Source organism: Aspergillus lucknowensis, assembly GCF_044049455.1.
Source record: "Aspergillus lucknowensis strain CBS 449.75 chromosome Unknown BJX67scaffold_4, whole genome shotgun sequence".
NCBI lineage: Eukaryota > Fungi > Ascomycota > Eurotiomycetes > Eurotiales > Aspergillaceae > Aspergillus > Aspergillus lucknowensis.
The window spans coordinates 278,380-296,947 of NW_027263548.1; the positions used below are offsets into that span (position 1 = coordinate 278,380).

Here is an 18,568-nt window from a genome sequence, read left to right on the forward strand (position 1 = left end):
ATGACTCGAACACGGTCAGAACTCTTCCAGGATCCCTTTCTCTTCCGGGATGACCTGGGTGAGCATCACCGGGCGAGGTCATCCGCCAAACCAGCCCGGCTTGGTCAAATGATTCTCTTCCAGTGACTACATCCCAACACTTCTTATATGAACTCGAGGTTCTATTCCGAGCGTCCTACTGCTTTTTCCGAAATTTCGCCGCGTTATCGAAGGTTACTCTTCTATGTGATATGTTTAGTCGCCGTTCAGGCTACACGCCCGAGAGTGACCACAGTCACTGACTGCTCTACGATCTTTTACTCGGAAACTCTCATACGCTTGTTCCTTACCTCGAAAGTGAGAAAAATAAAGTCAAAATGTGTTTTATCGACGTCGACGATGACAGCGACACCCGCTCCGTTCGCATCACAGGGTACGGTTCCCAGCCTCTCAGAATGTCATTTCCCCCTCGCTTTCACCGTCGAAGATACACCTCTCTGCTCTCTCCTCCTACGACCCATACCCCCAGCCCAACGAGGGCTATCATCTACTCTCCCCGCCCATCCATCTCCTCTTCACACTGCAGCCCCCCGCATTCGCCGCGCGCGTCGTACACAACGATAACGAGGAAATATGTCCGGACACGGCAGGAAACGATCTATCCTGTCGGGCGTGTTCCCGCGCCAGCACGCTGCGTGGAGTATGTGGAGCCAAATGGTGGGCGGCGGCGATTAGGGGTGGGGAGGGCGCAGGAGGAAGGTGAGGTTGAGTATATTATCCCTATTCGATAGGTAGGATATGGTTGGCCAGAGTGGAACTTGGTTCCAGTCGGGACTAATTTGCCGATCTGAAGGTGCTCGGCTCCAGAACGATCTACAAGTATATATTACCCGAAGCGGTAATATACCAATGATGCCCGGCGGAGCTGACGAGGTAACTTTATCGCATTTCAAATCCAAGGGAATATCTCATCGGATCCACGAATCCCTCCTGTCATGTGCGTTATCCGCAAACGTTCAATAATGACCTCAGAATCGCATATGTGCTATCGTGACGTCACGCTAAGGGTGCCACGAGTTGAGAATAAAGGCAAAAGAACAGCTCGCGTATATTCATACTCAGGATTCGTAGTCATTTGATAAAGTGGGATCGACCCTGGGACAGCTCTTTCGTATACGAACCAACTACCCGACGTGACCAGTGCCAGTATCGGAAGGTGCATCCCGCTGCCGTGCCAGTATCGGAAGGTGCATCCCGCTCGAAAGTCTCTCGACAACATAGGTATCACCACCTGTTGTCCTCACCACCATCACATTCATATAAGCCTTCCTGTTGCCTGACACAGCACAGCCGCAAATATGTATGTCACCCAAGTCAAATAGATGCTCGTGACGGCGGAGTGACTGACGAGATCGCAGGAACCGAACTTTATCTGGCAGAAGACGAAGCTCGCTGAACGCCGGGCGGCGGCGGTTCAGCTTCTCCACTTTCCGCGGACTCCAGCAGCCACAGCTAAGTAAGAAAATGAATCGGATGATCAAGACTGAGAATGCGGCGATTGCGGCGCACGAATCCGCCGCCAGACAGCGCATGTCCATCGCAGCACAGTTGTCCGATTGGGGCGAAACATCGGAGGACGATGCCATCTTCGACATATCGGATAAGCTGGGTGTGCTGATGGCTGAGATGGGAGAGCAGGAGGACATCTATGCCTCGAGCCTGGAGGAATATCGCTCCCTTTTGAAGCACATTCGCGAAACGGAGAGCTCCGTGCAGCCCACGCGTGATCAGCGAACCAAGATCGCGGATGATATTCAGCGCCTCAAGTTGAAGGAACCTAATAGCCACAAAATTGAGACTATGGAACAGGAGCTTGTCAGAGCTGAGGCGCAGAATCTGGTTGCGGAAGCTCAGTTGACCAACGTGGTATGTCGCACTTGTTAAGGGGGGCTCACATTACCAATACTAACGGCATAACTCCGCAGACCAGGCAGAGGTTTAAGGAGGCCTTCCACGTCCACCTAGCCGCAGCCATCGATCGAGGAGAGAAACAGATCATCCTTGCCCGCCACGCTCGCCGTTTGCTGAACTGCCTTGATGACACCCCGGTGACCCCTGGAGACGAGCCAAAGGCGTATGCACATGCCAACGAAGCTAAACAGATTATCGAAGATGCGGAACGCGATCTCCGCTCTTGGGAGAGTAGTGTCGAACCCGTCGAGATTGGTGCGGGGGCCAGCATTTCACTCCCGTCATCTGCCCATGAAATCCGCGGAGAACCACATGCAGAGTCTCCAGCGGCAGAGCGTGTAGAAGACCGAGAAGAACCTAGGGAGGTTGAGGAGCCTGAGGAGCCCGAGGAGGTCGAGGAGCCTGAGGCGGAGGACACCTCTACTGCCGCCGAAGTGCCTCCCATTGCGGCAAGGGACACGACAGCTCGTCCCGCAAGAATTCATAGCATTTCAGCTCCAATGATGGACCCTGAGGCTTTGGAGGAGCATGCACCCTACGTGAGGGCTCCAGCTGCTGAGCGCGTGGAAGGGATAGGTAGAGAGAAGGCTGGGGCAGCTGGTGTGAGTGGTGTGAATGAGGGTCAGGAAATTCCAGTTCAGAAAACCCCAGTTCAGCACACTTTAGGTCCAGAAACCACAGGTCCTAGCCCGTCTCAAGATCCCGGTCAAGCTGCTGGCGCAGAATTTCCCATACGCACGAAAGTGACGGGGCCTCAGCCGCTTGGAGGAGCTTTGGATTCGCAGGTGCAGCGCCTGGCCATTCCCATCTAACAGGCGGAAGGTGCAGTGTTAGCGGAAATAGTTTTCGTTTTTGACGCTGATTATGTACTTATGTATGCTCCGCAGTGTATAGTCTGTTTATAATCCAGTACAGTGCCATCAATCTCCAACTTTCAAGAGCGTCGAAACGGATGGAGACTTCGAGAGAAGAGGCAGTTGATCAATCGATATTTGTGCCTGAGACATCAGGCCTAAACACGTGATGCAGGCTCCAGGCGTGACGACGCGGAGGTCACTTGGTAGCTCTAGCGTCAGAGCTCAGCTTCGGAGCTTCACCTTTGTCTTGCATCTTCTCGCCCTTCATCCTCCTTCTTCTTCGCCGTCTGTATCTTAATTTTCTAGCAGCATCTTCTCCGCAACAAGCCGTCCATGATGGATCAACTAGTTCGCCAATACTCCCGGTCGCCGCATCAGAACGAGTTCTACTCGGAGCAAGAGCAGCATGACCTCACGGAGGGCCTTCCCCCACTCTCTCTGAAATTCAGTCTTCCCCCTGTTGCGAATGTGAGCTCTATTTTTCTGTTTATTTAAGCTGGTCTCGATCCCTGGTTCTCGTGTTGCCACTAGAAGGCTACTCCGGGCTACGACGACAGACCGACCTATCGAGACAACCGTCTCGAATACCAACGAGCATTGACTAACAATCATATCTCCATTTAGCATTCTGCCTTCCTTCGCGCAATGACTGATGACCACTCGAATCCTAACTGTCCCATCAAACTCGCGCACGGAACGACAACGCTCGCCTTTCGATTTCAGGGTGGAATTGTATGTCACTATGTCACTATGGGCCCGTCGAGCGATTTCCTACCTCTCAATATACTGATGCAATGCGAGATAGATTGTCTGCACAGACTCCAGAGCGACGGCCGGAAGTTGGATTGCCAGTCAGACGGTGAAGAAAGTCATTCCTGTTTCCCGACTGAGCCGTGGAGAGGATAAGCCTGGAAGCGAGCCCGTCCCTGGGCTTTTGGGTACGATGGCTGGTGGCGCGGCGGTATGTTCTCTGCTTTTTGTTTGTTGGAAAAGGCCGTACTGATGCTCCTGGGCTAGGATTGCCAATACTGGCTGAGATATTTGAGTCAACAGTGCACACTTCACGGTATGCCAAGTCGGCAGGAGTATAGCTTCATGACGCTAATGGAGAGCAGAGATCCGCCACAAACGCCGTATCACAGTCGCCGCCGCCTCGAAGATTCTGGCTAACCTTACATATGCCTACAAAGGTTACGGCCTGAGCATGGGAACAATGTTGGCAGGTGTATGTCAACACTGACACATCTCCTGTCGGACTAGAAGCCTGAGCTAATTATTCACGAAATAGGTGACCCCGCAAGAAGGGCCAGCTCTTTACTATATTGACTCCGACGGCACCCGGCTCCCTGGAAACATGTTCTGTGTTGGATCCGGCCAGACCTTCGCCTACGGTGTGCTCGACGCAAACTACCGGTACGACCTGACTGAGGAAGAGGCGCTCGAGCTCGGCCGACGGAGCATCCTTGCCGCAATGCACCGCGACGCCTACTCTGGTGGTTTCATCAACCTTTATCACGTCAAGGAAGAAGGATGGGTGCACCACGGATTCAACGATATGAACCCGATATTCTGGAAGACGAAGTTGGAGAAGGGTGAATTCTCGAATGTGACATCGGAGCTGTAGTGACTGTATCGCTAGATATGGGATATGACTCTTTCATATTTCTTGTTATCTAGGCATGGAAGTGCTTCCACCGAAGCATGTCTCTCCGCACCCGATTTGTCACCGGAGCTCATCTGCCGATTCTTTTGGAGCAGCGGAGATGGACAATCCCGGACCGAGTGATACAATAACGAAAGAAGAAAGAACTAATGTTATTACCAACACATATAAAAGACGTCCCAGATGGATAAGTATAAAGATAGCTCCAAACACGAAAAGTTCCAAGGTAAAAGGGCTCCTCATCTATCTATAAATATGCTTTTTCAAAAGCGCACCGCTTTATGTCGATATGCACTACATCCTCAGCCTACACGTAAGAAATCGAGAACGACATGTAGATACAGGTTAAACAGGAGAGATGGGGTAGATTAGTTATCAACCCGGAACTTCATGCGAATACCCATCGCCGCCAGTTCGACATCAAGATATCTCAAGACGCCAGGTACAGCAACAACGGTAACGTTATCACCACCGACATACCGCTTCCCGTCGCCATCCTCCCATATCACTGCGCGGGAGTCATCAAAGACTGCTTCGCGAGCGCATCGTCGGCACCGGACTATACCTGCTGTCCCACCCAAGGCCCCCGAAGCCGAATGTTGATGCCGCGAGGAAGACGCCTTCGCCACCATCCCAGCCTTACTCGAACCCGCCGACGAAACAGCAACCTGGGTCGACAAGAAAGATCCGCAATCACGACAGATCCACGCACGCTGGGAATCAGAGCAATTCATCAGTCGATCCTGGAGAAGGTATGCAGCCCCGTGGGCGATTAGCGAGTCACGCTCCATCTCTCCGACACGGATACCACCACCCTTGGCACGGCCCTTGACGGGTTGTCCTGTGAGGTTGTTGACGGGTCCCGTTGTTCGGACTTGGAATTTGTCGTTGACCATGTGTCGCAGGCGCTGATAGTGGACGACGCCGATGAAAATGTCTGCGGCGAATTCTTTACCCGTTATACCAGAGTACAGGGGTTCGTTGCCAAAGTAGTTATACCCGGCAGCGCGGAGTTGTTCGCCGAAGTAGTCTGTCGCGGTGTTTTCTTCGGAGAATTGGAAGGGCGTACAGTCTTGTGGGTGACCGTGGAGAGCACCCGCTTTTCCGGCCATGGATTCGACCATCTGGGCGATTGTCATTCCTTTTTGATAATGTCAGTCAGGGTAAAAGAGGAGGGAGGGGAAGGGAGGCATACGAGAAGGAAACGCGTGGGGATTGATGATGAGGTCGGGTTGAATACCACTCTCCGAGAAGGGCATGTCGACGGCCGGCCAGAGCTGGGAGCAGACACCCTTCTGTCCGTGACGGGACGAGAACTTGTCACCAATAATGGGCCTTCGCGGGATCCGGTACTTGACGCTGATAGACTGGCAGGGCTCAGTGCCCGTTTCAGAGCCCATGATGCGGATGCTGTCGATGTACCCTTCTTCCGTATCCTTGTACTTGACGAATTTTGTAATACCGTCTATATTGACGTACGAGTCGGAAGTTGCATCGTATCGCACTGTGTGGTAGGCAGCCACGTAACTGCCTTCTTTAACCTGGGCGCCGATATGGGGAAGACCGTCCTCGTCGAGGGTTGCCCGCCACTCGGCACGAATTTCGCTTCCCGGAGCGAATCCGAACAGCGTGGTGATTGCATGTCGAGATTTTGTTCGTCTTGAGTCATTCTCGTCCAGAGAGTGGATTTTGGTCTTATAGACCGTACCGTAACCGAAGCCACGTTCGTGAGAAGATTTGTTAATAATCATAGCGTCGTCCATGTCGTAACCAGTATATGAGATAATAGCTACCACAGCATTCGTGCCGTTGGGGAAATTGTCCAATCCGTAGGCATTGTAGAGCGGCGGTCGTACTATCGGTGTTTGACCAGTTTGTAACCGGTAGAGCTTGTTGTCAGTGCGGTAGTCAATGGCGGTACCCGGTGTTCCCATCGTCTGCTTGCTCATTTGGCACTGGTACATATTACGAGGAGATTGATTGTAGTCGGAGAAGGGAGTCATGTTAGCGACGATGGAGAGGATGTTTGTGGGGGTGTATTCGATGTGAGTCGAAATGCCTCGAATCAAATCTGAAGGCATGCACGCAATCTCCATGAATGGCTGTTCGAACGGGCCAACGTAGTCGAGCTTGTCGAGTGGCAGGTACTTGACAGGACGGAACATACGAGCAGCCTGTGAGAACATATAGATACCAGGGTATTGGCCGGCAGTAGAATTGGGAACATGGCCAATTTCCAGCTCCAACGGAATATTATGGGTGCCTGAGACCTTCCAATGTCTTAGAGTGTTGGCGATCACACGGGCTTGCTTTGGCGAGCAGTAGCCGATGACCCTGCCATCCAGTTGAACACTGACGCTCTCTTCCAATGAGACGGACGACTCATTCCGGACACCAAGCTGAACAAGCAGTTGTGGGAGTTGGGGCACACTGCTGTCGCTCGTGGCGACGAGGCACTTGTGAGCAAGGTGGTTGAGAAGACCACATGGCGATCCATCAGGAGTGTGCACGGGGCAAAGGAAGCCCCAACTCTCAGGAAGGAGCTTCCGGACGGTTGTCGTTTTCAGCTGCGCGAAGAAACTTCCTCTATGAATCATCCGGAAGTGACTGATGAATCGATAGAAATTGATCTTTTCCGCCATGACAGTGTAACCGGACGTTTGCTGCAAGTCAAGACCTGTAGGACTGACAAGATTACCCGTGGAGAGGAAATACTCCATTGCGCCTCCAATATTTTCGTTGGATCTTTTGATGATTTTGCTCAAGAAATCTTTCTCGAAAGCTGGATCCGTGAACCTAGCCTGGTGGTTGCGGGAAGACCAGTCCCTAAGTATGGGTCCAAAAGACCTGACCCATTCATCCAATCTTTCCTTCAAAAGCATCCCGTAGAGGAATCCTCCGAGTAAGATCTCCTGGTTGGAAACGGCGTCTGGGTTGTCAGAGGCACAGTCACCAGCGACAAGCGCATAGAGTTTCCGAATCATAAAGATAAGCATCTTGAATTTGTCATAATCTTGCGTCTCCGTGACATTCTGGTTTCCAAGGTGCGGAAGTACGACCTTGCGAAGAAACTCCGTTCCGGCTTCCTCGTCGGGTATGTCCATAGGGACACCAAGCACGGGCTTGAACTTCTCTCCTATATATGATCGGCATTCCGAACGGCTGTGCAAGCGGTACGCTTTGTACGTGCGTAGTAACAACTCTACTCGGTCTGTCACGAATGTATTGCTGACCCCTTTAGAAGAGACGCTGCCAACGATTGCCTCGAAAATTTCGCGGTCATTTGTCTCCACCAAAGCCTTGAGAATCATCATCACTGGGATGAGGTACTCGTTCTTCCGCCATGAAAACCGGAATGTCACATTTCCATCATTCAGGTAGTGTAAAACGTTCGTTTGCGAAGTCTGGTCGGGCCGCACCGATCGTATTTGTATACCGAACTTCGTATATGTATGGCCACGGTTGGTGAAGGTGTTACGGATAATCGCCATGGGGTAATTCCTCCTCCCGACAATCAACATACGGATTAATTTCTCGTTGCCATTTACGATGAAGTACCCGCCCAACTCTTCCGATTCCTCTTTGTGCTGGACAAGTTCCGCTGGAGTCGCCTTCTCCAGGTAACATCTGTTGGTCTGTACAGTCAAGTCAGCGAAACCAGCCCAATGCGATATGCAACGCATTATGCCCAGCACATACCCTGAGCATGATAGGAACCTGTCCAAGTTCTCTGACTGCCTCGGTCCAGTCTGCATTGTTGACCCGATACTCAATTCTCGCACGGAGCTTACCGCGGTATGTCGCATGTCTCTCTCTGCACTCGGACGGGTAGATATTTCGGTTGCGAGCAGTGAATTTGTTTGTTACGGGAATGGCCGGCTTCTCGAGAAAAACTTCTTTGATGCGGACATGGAGCTTGTTCTTTCTCGGCGCTTTTCGTCCCTCTGCGAGACGCTGCTGCTTCTGTTCGGCCGTCTCAACAACCTCATCGAGGAACGTCCGAGTCCCTATGTCTTTTAATCCTGCATCTATAATTCCGCCTCTTTCGAAAAGGGCGTTGAAGGAGTCGACATGCGGTTTGATAGCATCGGCGAGTGAGGGGTATGCGGTGCGGTCCTCGGGAGGGTTTCGGAAGAGCTTTTCTCGCCTCAACACATCATAGTTGACTGACCAATTCGTATCCGTCGCGGCGGGAGCCATGCTGTATCTGATCCCTGTTTGTCAATTGCGGTGCCTTGCACCTTTGCCTTCACTGGCAGCAGAATTTCACGCAATTGAGAACTTGCCGTCGACAGCGATGTAGGTCTGAGAAACGACAGGCATCCAGTAGATTCTGCGGCCCGTAGAGAAGGACAGTATCAGCCTCGGTCACCGCAGGATGGATGATAGGAATCGACACGCGACGAAAGTGCCAATGCTGGCTTGAACTAGCCGAAGCCTCTGTTGCGAACTCCAATCTGGGAAATTTTTTGGGGATTGCCGGGCAGATATCGTCACGTGCTGATAGAGTCTTCATGCCTAAGGCTGCTGTCGCATCATGTGTGATTGTTTACTGCCTCAGGCAGAAATATATCCTGAAAGTAGCTCATTTATTTGTCCCAATCAAGCAAAAGTGAGAGTTGCTGGGCTTTAGAAGGGGATAAGTGGCATCATTCAAAGAATGCGATGAGCATTTTATTGCTTATCCAAAGAACTTGTCATTCCATTATCATTCATGACATGATCGCAGGCATCCATTCCTTCTGTAAGTCGGCGTTCATGATGCGACTGAGCTCCTGGTCCACCCAAACCACTTACCAAAGCTATCAAAATCATGCTAGGAAACAAGTTCTTTCGTCGATCAGCGGCGCAAGGAGCCATTCTGGACGGGGGTAACTGGCAGGGACCAGCAGGGCTAGCGAGGAACTACGGCTCAGCGCTCCCCTCAGCGGTCCAGAGAGAACGGTCATGCGTGCACATAGATCGGAGCAGTTGAGTTTCACCGCAAGTACCACCGAAGCCATCAGAAGAAGAACATATTCCTTTTTCCGCTCTCATTTCGTGGTGGGCGAGCACAAACACCGGGGAGATACATTGCCGCTGGATTATTAGCGCTCAGGTCTTGGGATGCCTTTCGCACTCGCGTTTTGCTCAGATCCTCTCGACCTAGCGCTCTCTCGTCCTCGAGCTCAAGCCTCGCACGAGTCCTACGGCGCTTCTGGGCCCCATAGAGCAACCACTTGCTCTACCCGTTCCCGACTATTAATTTTCGTCCGTCGCTTTGACTACGCTCGCACCTCGCCTGATTTTCCGCTGGTGTAGCAGCAGTCAGCGAGCTCACTTCCCGCAACCTACCTTCAGGCTTCTACCCCCACTTCACCATCAAAATTCTGATCTCGAGATATCCACCCACCACCGTTTGTCACCCACCGGCTGCAACAAGCAGCACTTTTTCAGCTCGTCCCTCCCACGCTCCGTTCCTTTCTCTTCCGTTTTTTTTTTTCTTTTCGTCGCTGTTGTCGCTCAACCGTTTCCAAAGCTCACTGCGACTTGTCTGCAAACATGGCGGGCATTTTCCGAACGATCTATGACTGGCTCCTGAGAATGTTCTGGTAAGTGGGCCACGGTTCCAAGAAGTGGTCGCCTTCGAAGGGTGCTTCGGAAATAGCTCCCGACCCGTCCCCGCATCGTCCAATTTCGGTTGGCTGAGACCTGTGCTGCAATGTAGGGCGACGGAAATGGACGTCACGATGATCGGACTTCAGAATGCGGGAAAGTCATCGCTGTTGCGTGTGCTCGCCGTATGTTCTTCGTCACTGAATCCCAGTCCCTCATCCCAATCGCTAACATGCGTTTTCGAACGGTATAGGGAGGAGAGTTCACTGTGGAGTAAGTTCCCAAGTGCCTTAAGGTCTATGTGCGTCTCGGCTAAACGAGCGTGCAATAGTTCAATCCCAACCATCGGGTTCAATACCAAGCGTGTTCAGAAGGGACATGTGACTTTGAAATGGTCTGCGAATCCTCGTCTTTCTATAGGGCGCCTCCTAACAGTCCTCTAGCTGGGATCTCGGGGGGCAACCGAGGTTTCGACCGATGTGGGAGCGATATTGTAGGGGCGTAAACGCGATCGTGTAAGGCTCGGTTTGCAGTTGAATATGGCTGCGCTGACGTTCGATAGTTATATCGTGGATGCAGCAGACAAGGCTGCCGTGCCTGCCGCGACGGAGGAGCTGCACGAGCTAATGAATAAGCCCACGCTCGACGGAATCCCTCTCTTGGTTCTCGGAAATAAATCAGATTTACCTGATAAGCTCTCTGTCGACGAGCTGATTGAACAGATGAATCTGAAATCCATCAGGCGCCGCGAAGTGAGCTGCTATGGAATTAGTGCGAAGGAGGAGACCAACCTTGACGCAGTTCTGCACTGGTTGATCGCACGTGCTAGTCGATGACGGACTGATCGATTGTATTGAAGGTCTGGCGAGCTGGCTCTTTCCAGCTTCATCTCCCACCCCTTAACCCCCCGGAGCGATGTAGACTCTCAACATTGTGGCTCGCTGCCCATCCGTAATGATGTTGACGACAAGAATTGAGGCCCGAATATTTTGGAAGTGTTTCACCTGCGTCAGTACCCATTTGTTGCACCTTTTTGTTCCTAATTTTGTCTGTAAGTCGTTCGTCCGATCTTTGTTATTTCTTGGAGATTCCTTGCTGGCGAGTTGTGTTTATGTCCACGGCCTCAGCCATGCCCATTTTTAGGCAAAAATCTTGGTGCTCAATATATGCTCAATATGCTTTGAAAATCTGGGAGTGGTTCGAACAGAGTCACGAGTCAGGAGGAAGCACGAAATGTTCATTGTCAATGCCAAATGACGAGGATAAACCCCGGAACTAGAGTCACAGTAAACACATTCGTCCGCCAACGGGCATCAAAAGTGTCAGAAATTCGCTCGAGAGGACAAATGCAGGAGGAAACGCGTCCTATTTATTCGCTTCACTGTCAACCAGCGTGGGCTCTGACAGGCGACCTCTCGCCAACACACGGACCAAGTGATGCGTTGGCAATGCAGCGAGACGGGAACTAATCATGTCGCCTCCCAAATCCAACCCCGCCAGCACGAAGGGACCAGCGACCTCGAAAAATCGAAGAACGGCGTTGCTATAGGTGAATTGCTGCCTCACTAAGACTCGTGGACCTGTTCTCTTGGATCCAATGGGAGTGGTGGGCTGGCGGTTGCAGGTGGCTTTGCCTCACTTCTTCAATCGACGGAGGGATCCGGCCCTCCTGGAAATTAAGACGTCTGGAGACGCACTTAGGGCCACGTGGAGCTGAGATGGCTTTGGCCTGTTGGATCAAAGGATGGTCTTTCAATGACGGAATATTTTGGCGTGAGTGTAGGGCTAAGACGAAAGGCCAATTTGAGGTTAGACGAGTAACTCTCCCGAGAGCGCGTCGAGGAGCACAAGCTATGTACCTGAAGAGGTATGGATCTTGTCACCACGCCGCCCCTTTTCCAGTTCCTTCTATCGCCTATGGCTGTCTTGATATATTATTTAACCATCGTCGTTGGTAGCAAGACCTCAGGAGAGAAAAGACGAAAGCAGATCTGGATCGATTAGAACCGAGAGGCTAACAACCGCGGCCATCGCAATGCGACGGACGACGGTCTGAAGAAACATCATTCAGCGAGCGAGTCAAATACCTGCTCCGACAGAACATGACGAAAAACCAAACTCTTAAAAATTTGCAGTGCACTCTTCAGCCACCTCTCACACGATGAGCGTGGTGGGCTTCTTTTTCAGTCAGACAGAAGATGAGATTATGGCTGCTGAGGAACAGAGCCAAAGGGTCTGACATGGACGAAACTTTCGTGTCAATGGTTGGCTTCGTCTTATGGCATTCACCTGGAGTTTCCAAGCAACTGAACAGTGCGATATCAAGCGACCAGAGGCCAAGAAGAATGGCCAAACAGCAAAGGACTATCTCCTTGGAGGAATTATTTTGCATCTCCAGCCAAGCCGCGGTTCCAGTGAGCTGACCGAGAATCGAGTTGCTTCGTATGCGGACTTGGAACCAGCCAAGCCGCTTTCGCCATCCCTCAGCCACAGCCCTGCCAGCATCCACTCCGCTCCTCCAGCCTTTTGCTGCTGCCTTAAAAGCGATCCGTTTCCCTCCCCTGCACCACCTCCAAGTTGCGATCCTTCCCTTGCTTTGTCCATCGCGTCACTTTTCTACAGCCTTTGGACTGTGCTATCAACATTTGGTTCCTGCATCTCTCTTTCAGACTTAACTATCCATCTTTATCTCCCTTTCGCTAAGCCCGATCGACGTCATATTCTTCCCAGATCTCAGATTCAGAGGTCCACCAAGTGATGGGTGTCCTACTTCCACGGGAAGATTGGTAAGTGCGCCCCGAGCCCGAGCTACCTAAATTGCAGAGAAGTCACACGAGGACTTGCCCACCTTTCAATAACTGCATAAGGGCAAACCTGCGCTTCAGACAGGGGCTAATCGTCGCACTAGCTACTGGAGCGGTGATCGACTCTACTGCCGTGAAAGTAGATGGCGTGACTGGGGTCGCTGGGTCGCATTCGCAGTGATTGTTGGAGCAGCTTTGATTCTCTTCTTCCTTGTAGCGTATGTTACACCTAAGACCCCATGCGCCAGTGGACTAGACTGACAAGACTTTTGCAGGTGCTTCAACGCTCGACGACGTCGCAGACAAGGCCTCCGGCCATACGCTGGAACTGCCTGGATGGCTCCTCCTCCCCCGTATCAGCAACAACCACAAGCAGACCCATACAATCGCCCACCGCCGCCACCTCAATATACTCAGTCTCCCGGACCTCAGGGATACTTTGGAGGCCAGCAAACAGGGATCGAGTTGCAACAACCACCCAACGCGCACTACGGAGGAGAACGTGTTTATTCACCACCCGCTGGCCCACCCCCATTCCATCAGAACGGGAAACCTTAGATCCGTGTCCGACAGTTGGCGGATAGGTTGTTCTAAGAAATGAGATACCATTATGATGGCTTGAATTAATCTCTTACAAAGGCGTTTTGCCATGTCCTGTCATTCAATTTTCTGCGTTCTATTGCATTGGGATTGGAGAGTTGCGGTGGTTGGAAACACGAAGACTTGCCGCCCCTGTTTATGCTTCCTTTCTCCAACTTTATCCAAACCCTGACCACATCATGTGCCACGAGAGGAGAGAAATACTGTATGACTGTATTTATCTATAATTATACAACCAGCGTTGCTTGTCCATGAGGATGGTCGTCCGAAATTCGCCTGCTCCAGTGTGGAACCCCATATACGTTTTTCGAGCACCATCGAACATCAATAACCAGTTATTGAAGGAACACCCTCTCCAGAGTAAGAACGATACTTGAGATCCTCGTTTCTTAAACCCAACCCCGAATCAGGACCCTGGAGTCTTACATTCAACGATAAAATTTTCACTCTCATACAATGTCCCAAAGATGGTTAAAGCTGCTAGCCTGAGGGCGCATCCACACCCCATGCGCGAACGAGAGAACTGCTGCCAGTGACGAGCTGTCTTGAAAGACAGCCACTGAAATTCAGCCACTGATCAACCTTGAAGAAAATGAACGGTTCCTGCTCGTCTCCATCTTTGGCTCAGATGCCCACGAGTTCGCGGTAATACTGCGTATGCTTGGAGCTTTTTCGGTGGCGCTCTCTCCATTCCGAGCTGTATTGGTATGAAATAATAAATTACTGCTACCTCGAGACGGTTTATTGAGACGCGCGCTCGCCGTCGATGATCGCTATCTTAATTTCTCTTTGCCCCCAGCTCTGTCTCCGCAAAATCCCTGTTTCTCTTCAAGTCGTTCCCTTCCGACAAACTTCTTTTTTCCATCTTCCCTTCTTTCAGGGCCTGGTTCATCCTTCTCCCTCGACGAAAAGTCGCTCCTTTTTCTCTCAATCTCGTCACTCATTCTTATCACCTTGCGGCCTCCTTGAGACGTTCAGAGACGCCCCTGAAGGGAGTGCACTGACCTTGATACACCTCCGTCACTTTGAAGCGCCCTTCATCGTCCAGTCGTTCGATACCATCAACATCTCCTGAGGGGCATCTCAGAATATATACTCTCGCTCGTGATATATGTATTAATATACACTTCTGATTATATTTCGTGCTCCTCGGTCGCTTGCACACTCGTTCGCGGAATCCCATTGCGAGACTCAAATAGTCTTGGTTCGACGGGCGGCAAAAGCACCCTCAGTTTGGATATTTTCATATCGCTGAATTTTCTCTCCTTCGAAACTAGATTGAATCTTGTTGGATATACTAGGCAAATCACCTTTCCTCGTATTTACGCTCCTGGGTTGTTCAGAGCGAGCCAGAGATACGCCGTTCGACCTGGAGCTCCTTTGACACTACTTCTCTCGTCTTGTGAACTGGAAGGGTGGGGTCGCGAGTAGACCCGGACGAAAATGAGTCCGGTGGAGTTTTCTCACCTGTCGCTATGGGCGCGAGATACGGCTGAAGAGATTAAATCGGCTCCGGAGACTTTCTCGAGCTGGGACAAATGCATGGATAAGACCTACTGCAAGTATGTTTTGGACTCATTCCACTGTGACTCACCAATTTTGATAAAATAAAGGCTGACATGCACATAGATGGCCCGTGATCGTTGGTATTATAGTTGGGGGGGTAATCATCCTCTCCATCATTGCGTGTATCGTTAATTGTCTTTGCTGTGGTATCCAATGCTGCACAGGCTGTTGCGGATGCTGCTGCCCGTCCCCACGGCCGAAACGGCCAAAGTATGCGGATGATCCGTATCGCCATCAACCACCTCCAATGCCGCAAATGCCACCGCCAAATCATGGATACCAAGGGGGATATCAAGCACCTCAAGCTCCACCCACCTACCGTGGGGCCCAGATAGCTCGATTCGATACACCATCTAGTCCTGGGCTGGCGAAGACGAATGATGATGCATTACCTGCAATGCCCAGCTGGGATAGTGCTGTCACTCGGAGGGTGGAAGATACCAACCCGCACTCAGATGCGATGGAAATGGAACCATTGAACCCAGTAAGCCGTCCGCCTCATCGGACGCCATCAGCCCCCAGAACCAATGCAGGTGGTTATATGGGGCCACCTCCGATCCGGACAGGGTCGAGGAACGATTATATCCCCGATCCGCATGGTTACGACGACCAGAACCCTTACGATTACCGCTCCCAAGGGCCAGGTCACAGCCCTGCGTCGCCCTACGATCCACCATACAGAGATCATTCTCCGGGTGGTAATTACCATGCTGTATCACCACCCCCAAATGCCAGGTTCTCTCCTCAGCCTCAATACCCAATAGGCGTTGCGGTGTCTCCGACGACGGAGATGAGTCGCCCTATTCCGTACCGCCAACCTTCTCCGGGGTTCAGCCAACAACCCCCAAGCTATAGAGGGATGTCCCCAAGCATCCCTTCATCCCCCCCTCCGCCATTTTCAATGGCTACAAATCATGAGGTCAGCGACCCGGGCCGGCCCCCGAGTCTCTTGCAGAGCGGGCCCAAACCTGCTCCTAACACCTACAGGGACGTATGAGCAGTCCTCTCTTTCGTATAGCAGCGCCTCATGCGCTTTTCTTCATCCATACACCCCCTCTTGATTCTATTCTGTTGTGATCATGGTATATAGACCTACCTACCGGTACGAACAATCTTGATACTCGGGATGCCTTACTCGAGTCGTAAGGTCAGGTCCTCTCGCAACCGGAAAAGTATACTGATGGGTTTTACATTCGTGAAATTGATACGGGATATGATTGTTTCAGACGACGGCTGATCCTATCCGACGTTTATTCTTCTCACATGACCTTATCTCTTTCACTTCTCGGTAATGGAGTACAGGTTCGGGCGTCGTCCCTCTTCTATTGTATATACCCTTCCATCGGCATGAAAGCATCCGTCATGAACTACTTAACCGTTGATGAAATTTATGAATGGAAGGTGCTGATACCGATTCTCTTTCCCTGTCGCGCTACTGTATATCTCACATTCAAGTATCATCACAATTGGGAGGAGTACACGCCCACAGGGGGCAAAACTGCGCGAAACTAACGACCACTCAAGGATAGTGTATATAGAGAGAGAGAGAGGGGAGGGAGGGAGGGAATCACTCCTCCAACGTAAAGTCAAACTCCTTAAATGCCTCCTTGAACGCCGCCGCATCGGCCTCCTCTTCCTCTATCGACTGCACATCATCCCTCCAGTTAATCCGCTTCTCAAGCCCCATAAGCTTCGCCATAACCCGCCGGCCAAACTGCAGGTCAAACCGGAAGTCATCGCTAAGCGGTAGGAAGAGCGTTTTCTCTGTCCCCCATCCCACGTCGCCGTTCCCGTCGCCGTCGTTCCCTTCAGCATCGGCAGGTGGGCCCCAAATCCAGATACGGAAAAAGTCGCCCGGTTCAGCGCTGGGGTCGGGCTGCATATTCGATGATGATATCGGCAATTCGAATTTTGGGTATTTGAGGTTCTCGGCCTCAACTTTGAATGCGGCTTCGACGAGGCCCCGTTTCACGAGGTCGGCGGGGACAGGGAGGAATTGCCAGTGGATATGGATTCCGCTTGTGCGGTTGACTTCCCACGTCACGGCTCCAAGGGAGCCCTTAGTGCGGCTTTGGAGCATCGAGTGGAGTGCTGTGCGGTATTTGTTCATTTCGGAGTATGTGGTTTGCCGGGATGGGGTGTCGGTGATGCTGCTTAGGGTTGGTGTGTGGTTGAATGGGATGATGAGCATGTGGCCCGGGAAATTGAGGGAGGGGGCGAAGGTTTTCGATGTCGGAAGGGGTCCTTTTGCTGTTGTTAGGTAGGCTTCGTTGCCGATGGAGGTGATGAGGTGTGTGGCGATGTTAGGGTTTGAGAGGCAGAAGAAGCATTGCTCCGGTCCTGGGGGAGGGGCGCGGGTGCGCTTCCGGGGGCGTTGGTGATGATGGTCGTCGGTAGGGGCGAAGCGGTTAAATGAGGCGTTTTGGTCGGGGAGGGGCTTGCGTTTTGTGGCGATTACTGAGAAGGGGGAGGCTGTTGCGCCAGGGGGGACGCTGAGTGGCGGGGGTGCCTTGGGGTCGAGTGTGAATGCATACATCCATTTTTGCTTGGAGGTCTTGCTGTAAGGGGCGAGGCTGATGAAGCGGGTGAGTGGTTTGGCGTCTGGGTTGTCTTCTGTGGGGAGGTGGAAGAAGGGTTCACGTTCGTAGAAGAACCCGCCGTCTGTTGAGGAGAAGTGGTAGCGCGGTTTGAGGGCTGAGACGATGTCTGCAATGCACTGCGTTTCCTGGGGTGGTGTGGCGTCTTCGGGGAGGTCTATTTTGGATCCGGATCGGATGCCCTTGGGCCATTGGTGCGTGAGGAGGATGTCGGCGTGATGCGCGCCGATGAGCGTCCTAGCATCTGACTCAGTGTACTCCGGGTGGTACTTATCAGTCGATTTGCTTGCTTCCTCTAGATTACCGCCGAGAGCAACAATTCGGATGCCCTCAGATGTCTTCAAGGTGCCGCGCTTTCCTAGGAAATAGAGATTCGGGCAGACTTCGTCGTTGGCTTCAATCTGCTCGATAACTCGCGCGGGAAGACGCTTGCTGCCCAGGGTGAAGTATGTTGGGAGTGGAACAATGATGCTTCCTGATAATAGGGCTGTCATTTCCTTGAGTTGCTGATCTGTTGAACAATCGCCGAAGAGGTCTCCGGCGACGATAGCAAAGGAGAAGCTCTGCCTGACATGGAGCTTTGCGAGTTTGGTGAACACGTCTTGCAATTCGCAATTGACGTTTCCCAGTACGACTCTAATGCGTCCGTTAGTATGGCAATGTATATCGGCCATCGTCGCCAATGTACTTACATCTTGGAAGCCATCATAGGAAGCTAATATAGGGTTTTGGGTCCAATGAGACAAGTGCTGTTTTTGCACAGCATGGAAAGGGCGCAAGAGCCAAGGCCTGACAACAATCGCATGTAATTTGCAAATCCAAGCAGAGCCAAAGATAATCAATAATATTCAATACAAGGACGAATTAATATCATCTGTTATTGATGTTCTTCCATGGCGATTGCCGCGTGAATTTCACCAAAAACGTTCAGGGAGC

At 51.8% G+C, this 18,568-nt stretch overlaps 8 protein-coding genes across 8 annotated transcripts; 6 read left to right on the forward strand and 2 right to left on the reverse strand.

Annotated features, from left to right (window-relative positions):
- Positions 1-1,170, forward strand: BJX67DRAFT_212365 (uncharacterized protein). Its single transcript, XM_071025613.1, has 2 exons — positions 1-412; positions 833-1,170. The coding sequence occupies exons 1-2, from the start codon at positions 148-150 to the stop codon at positions 1,000-1,002; spliced, it is 435 nt and encodes a 144-aa protein (XP_070889957.1). The 5' UTR covers positions 1-147; the 3' UTR covers positions 1,003-1,170.
- BJX67DRAFT_212366 (Eisosome component PIL1-domain-containing protein) lies at positions 1,171-2,892 on the forward strand. The gene is made up of 3 exons (XM_071025614.1): positions 1,171-1,339; positions 1,398-1,905; positions 1,965-2,892. Coding segments are annotated over exons 1-3 (1,308 nt in total). The 5' UTR covers positions 1,171-1,337; the 3' UTR covers positions 2,763-2,892.
- Positions 2,893-2,905: 13 nt separating this feature from the next.
- pre2 (proteasome core particle subunit beta 5) lies at positions 2,906-4,701 on the forward strand. The gene is made up of 6 exons (XM_071028128.1): positions 2,906-3,275; positions 3,432-3,539; positions 3,613-3,768; positions 3,825-3,873; positions 3,923-4,032; positions 4,096-4,701. The coding sequence occupies exons 1-6, from the start codon at positions 3,141-3,143 to the stop codon at positions 4,429-4,431; spliced, it is 894 nt and encodes a 297-aa protein (XP_070889959.1). The 5' UTR covers positions 2,906-3,140; the 3' UTR covers positions 4,432-4,701.
- On the reverse strand, positions 4,702-8,911 carry BJX67DRAFT_343239 (DNA-directed RNA polymerase I core subunit RPA135; the record flags this gene model as incomplete). The annotated part of the gene is made up of 3 exons (XM_071028129.1): positions 8,170-8,911; positions 5,666-8,105; positions 4,702-5,611 (listed from the first exon to the last, which is right to left on the reverse strand). Coding segments are annotated over exons 1-3 (3,710 nt in total), but the record flags the coding sequence as incomplete, so codon positions are not given.
- A 980-nt stretch (positions 8,912-9,891) lies between these two features.
- Positions 9,892-11,110, forward strand: BJX67DRAFT_212428 (ADP-ribosylation factor-like protein). Its single transcript, XM_071025616.1, has 6 exons — positions 9,892-10,061; positions 10,178-10,250; positions 10,319-10,338; positions 10,397-10,459; positions 10,509-10,580; positions 10,628-11,110. The coding sequence occupies exons 1-6, from the start codon at positions 10,012-10,014 to the stop codon at positions 10,899-10,901; spliced, it is 552 nt and encodes a 183-aa protein (XP_070889961.1). The 5' UTR covers positions 9,892-10,011; the 3' UTR covers positions 10,902-11,110.
- A 1,712-nt stretch (positions 11,111-12,822) lies between these two features.
- BJX67DRAFT_377600 (resistance to Congo red protein) lies at positions 12,823-13,427 on the forward strand (the record flags this gene model as incomplete). Its single annotated transcript, XM_071032143.1, has 3 exons — positions 12,823-12,851; positions 12,974-13,087; positions 13,145-13,427. The coding sequence occupies 3 exons, from the start codon at positions 12,823-12,825 to the stop codon at positions 13,425-13,427; spliced, it is 426 nt and encodes a 141-aa protein (XP_070889962.1).
- Positions 13,428-14,728: 1,301 nt separating this feature from the next.
- Positions 14,729-16,165, forward strand: BJX67DRAFT_212434 (uncharacterized protein). Its single transcript, XM_071025617.1, has 2 exons — positions 14,729-15,031; positions 15,099-16,165. Exons 1-2 carry the CDS (start codon positions 14,913-14,915, stop codon positions 16,030-16,032), a joined length of 1,053 nt encoding a protein of 350 aa, XP_070889963.1. The 5' UTR covers positions 14,729-14,912; the 3' UTR covers positions 16,033-16,165.
- Positions 16,166-16,317: 152 nt separating this feature from the next.
- Positions 16,318-18,531, reverse strand: BJX67DRAFT_212408 (CwfJ domain protein). The gene is made up of 2 exons (XM_071025615.1): positions 18,325-18,531; positions 16,318-18,268 (listed from the first exon to the last, which is right to left on the reverse strand). Exons 1-2 carry the CDS (start codon positions 18,339-18,341, stop codon positions 16,603-16,605), a joined length of 1,683 nt encoding a protein of 560 aa, XP_070889964.1. The 5' UTR covers positions 18,342-18,531; the 3' UTR covers positions 16,318-16,602.
- Positions 18,532-18,568: the final 37 nt, after the last annotated feature.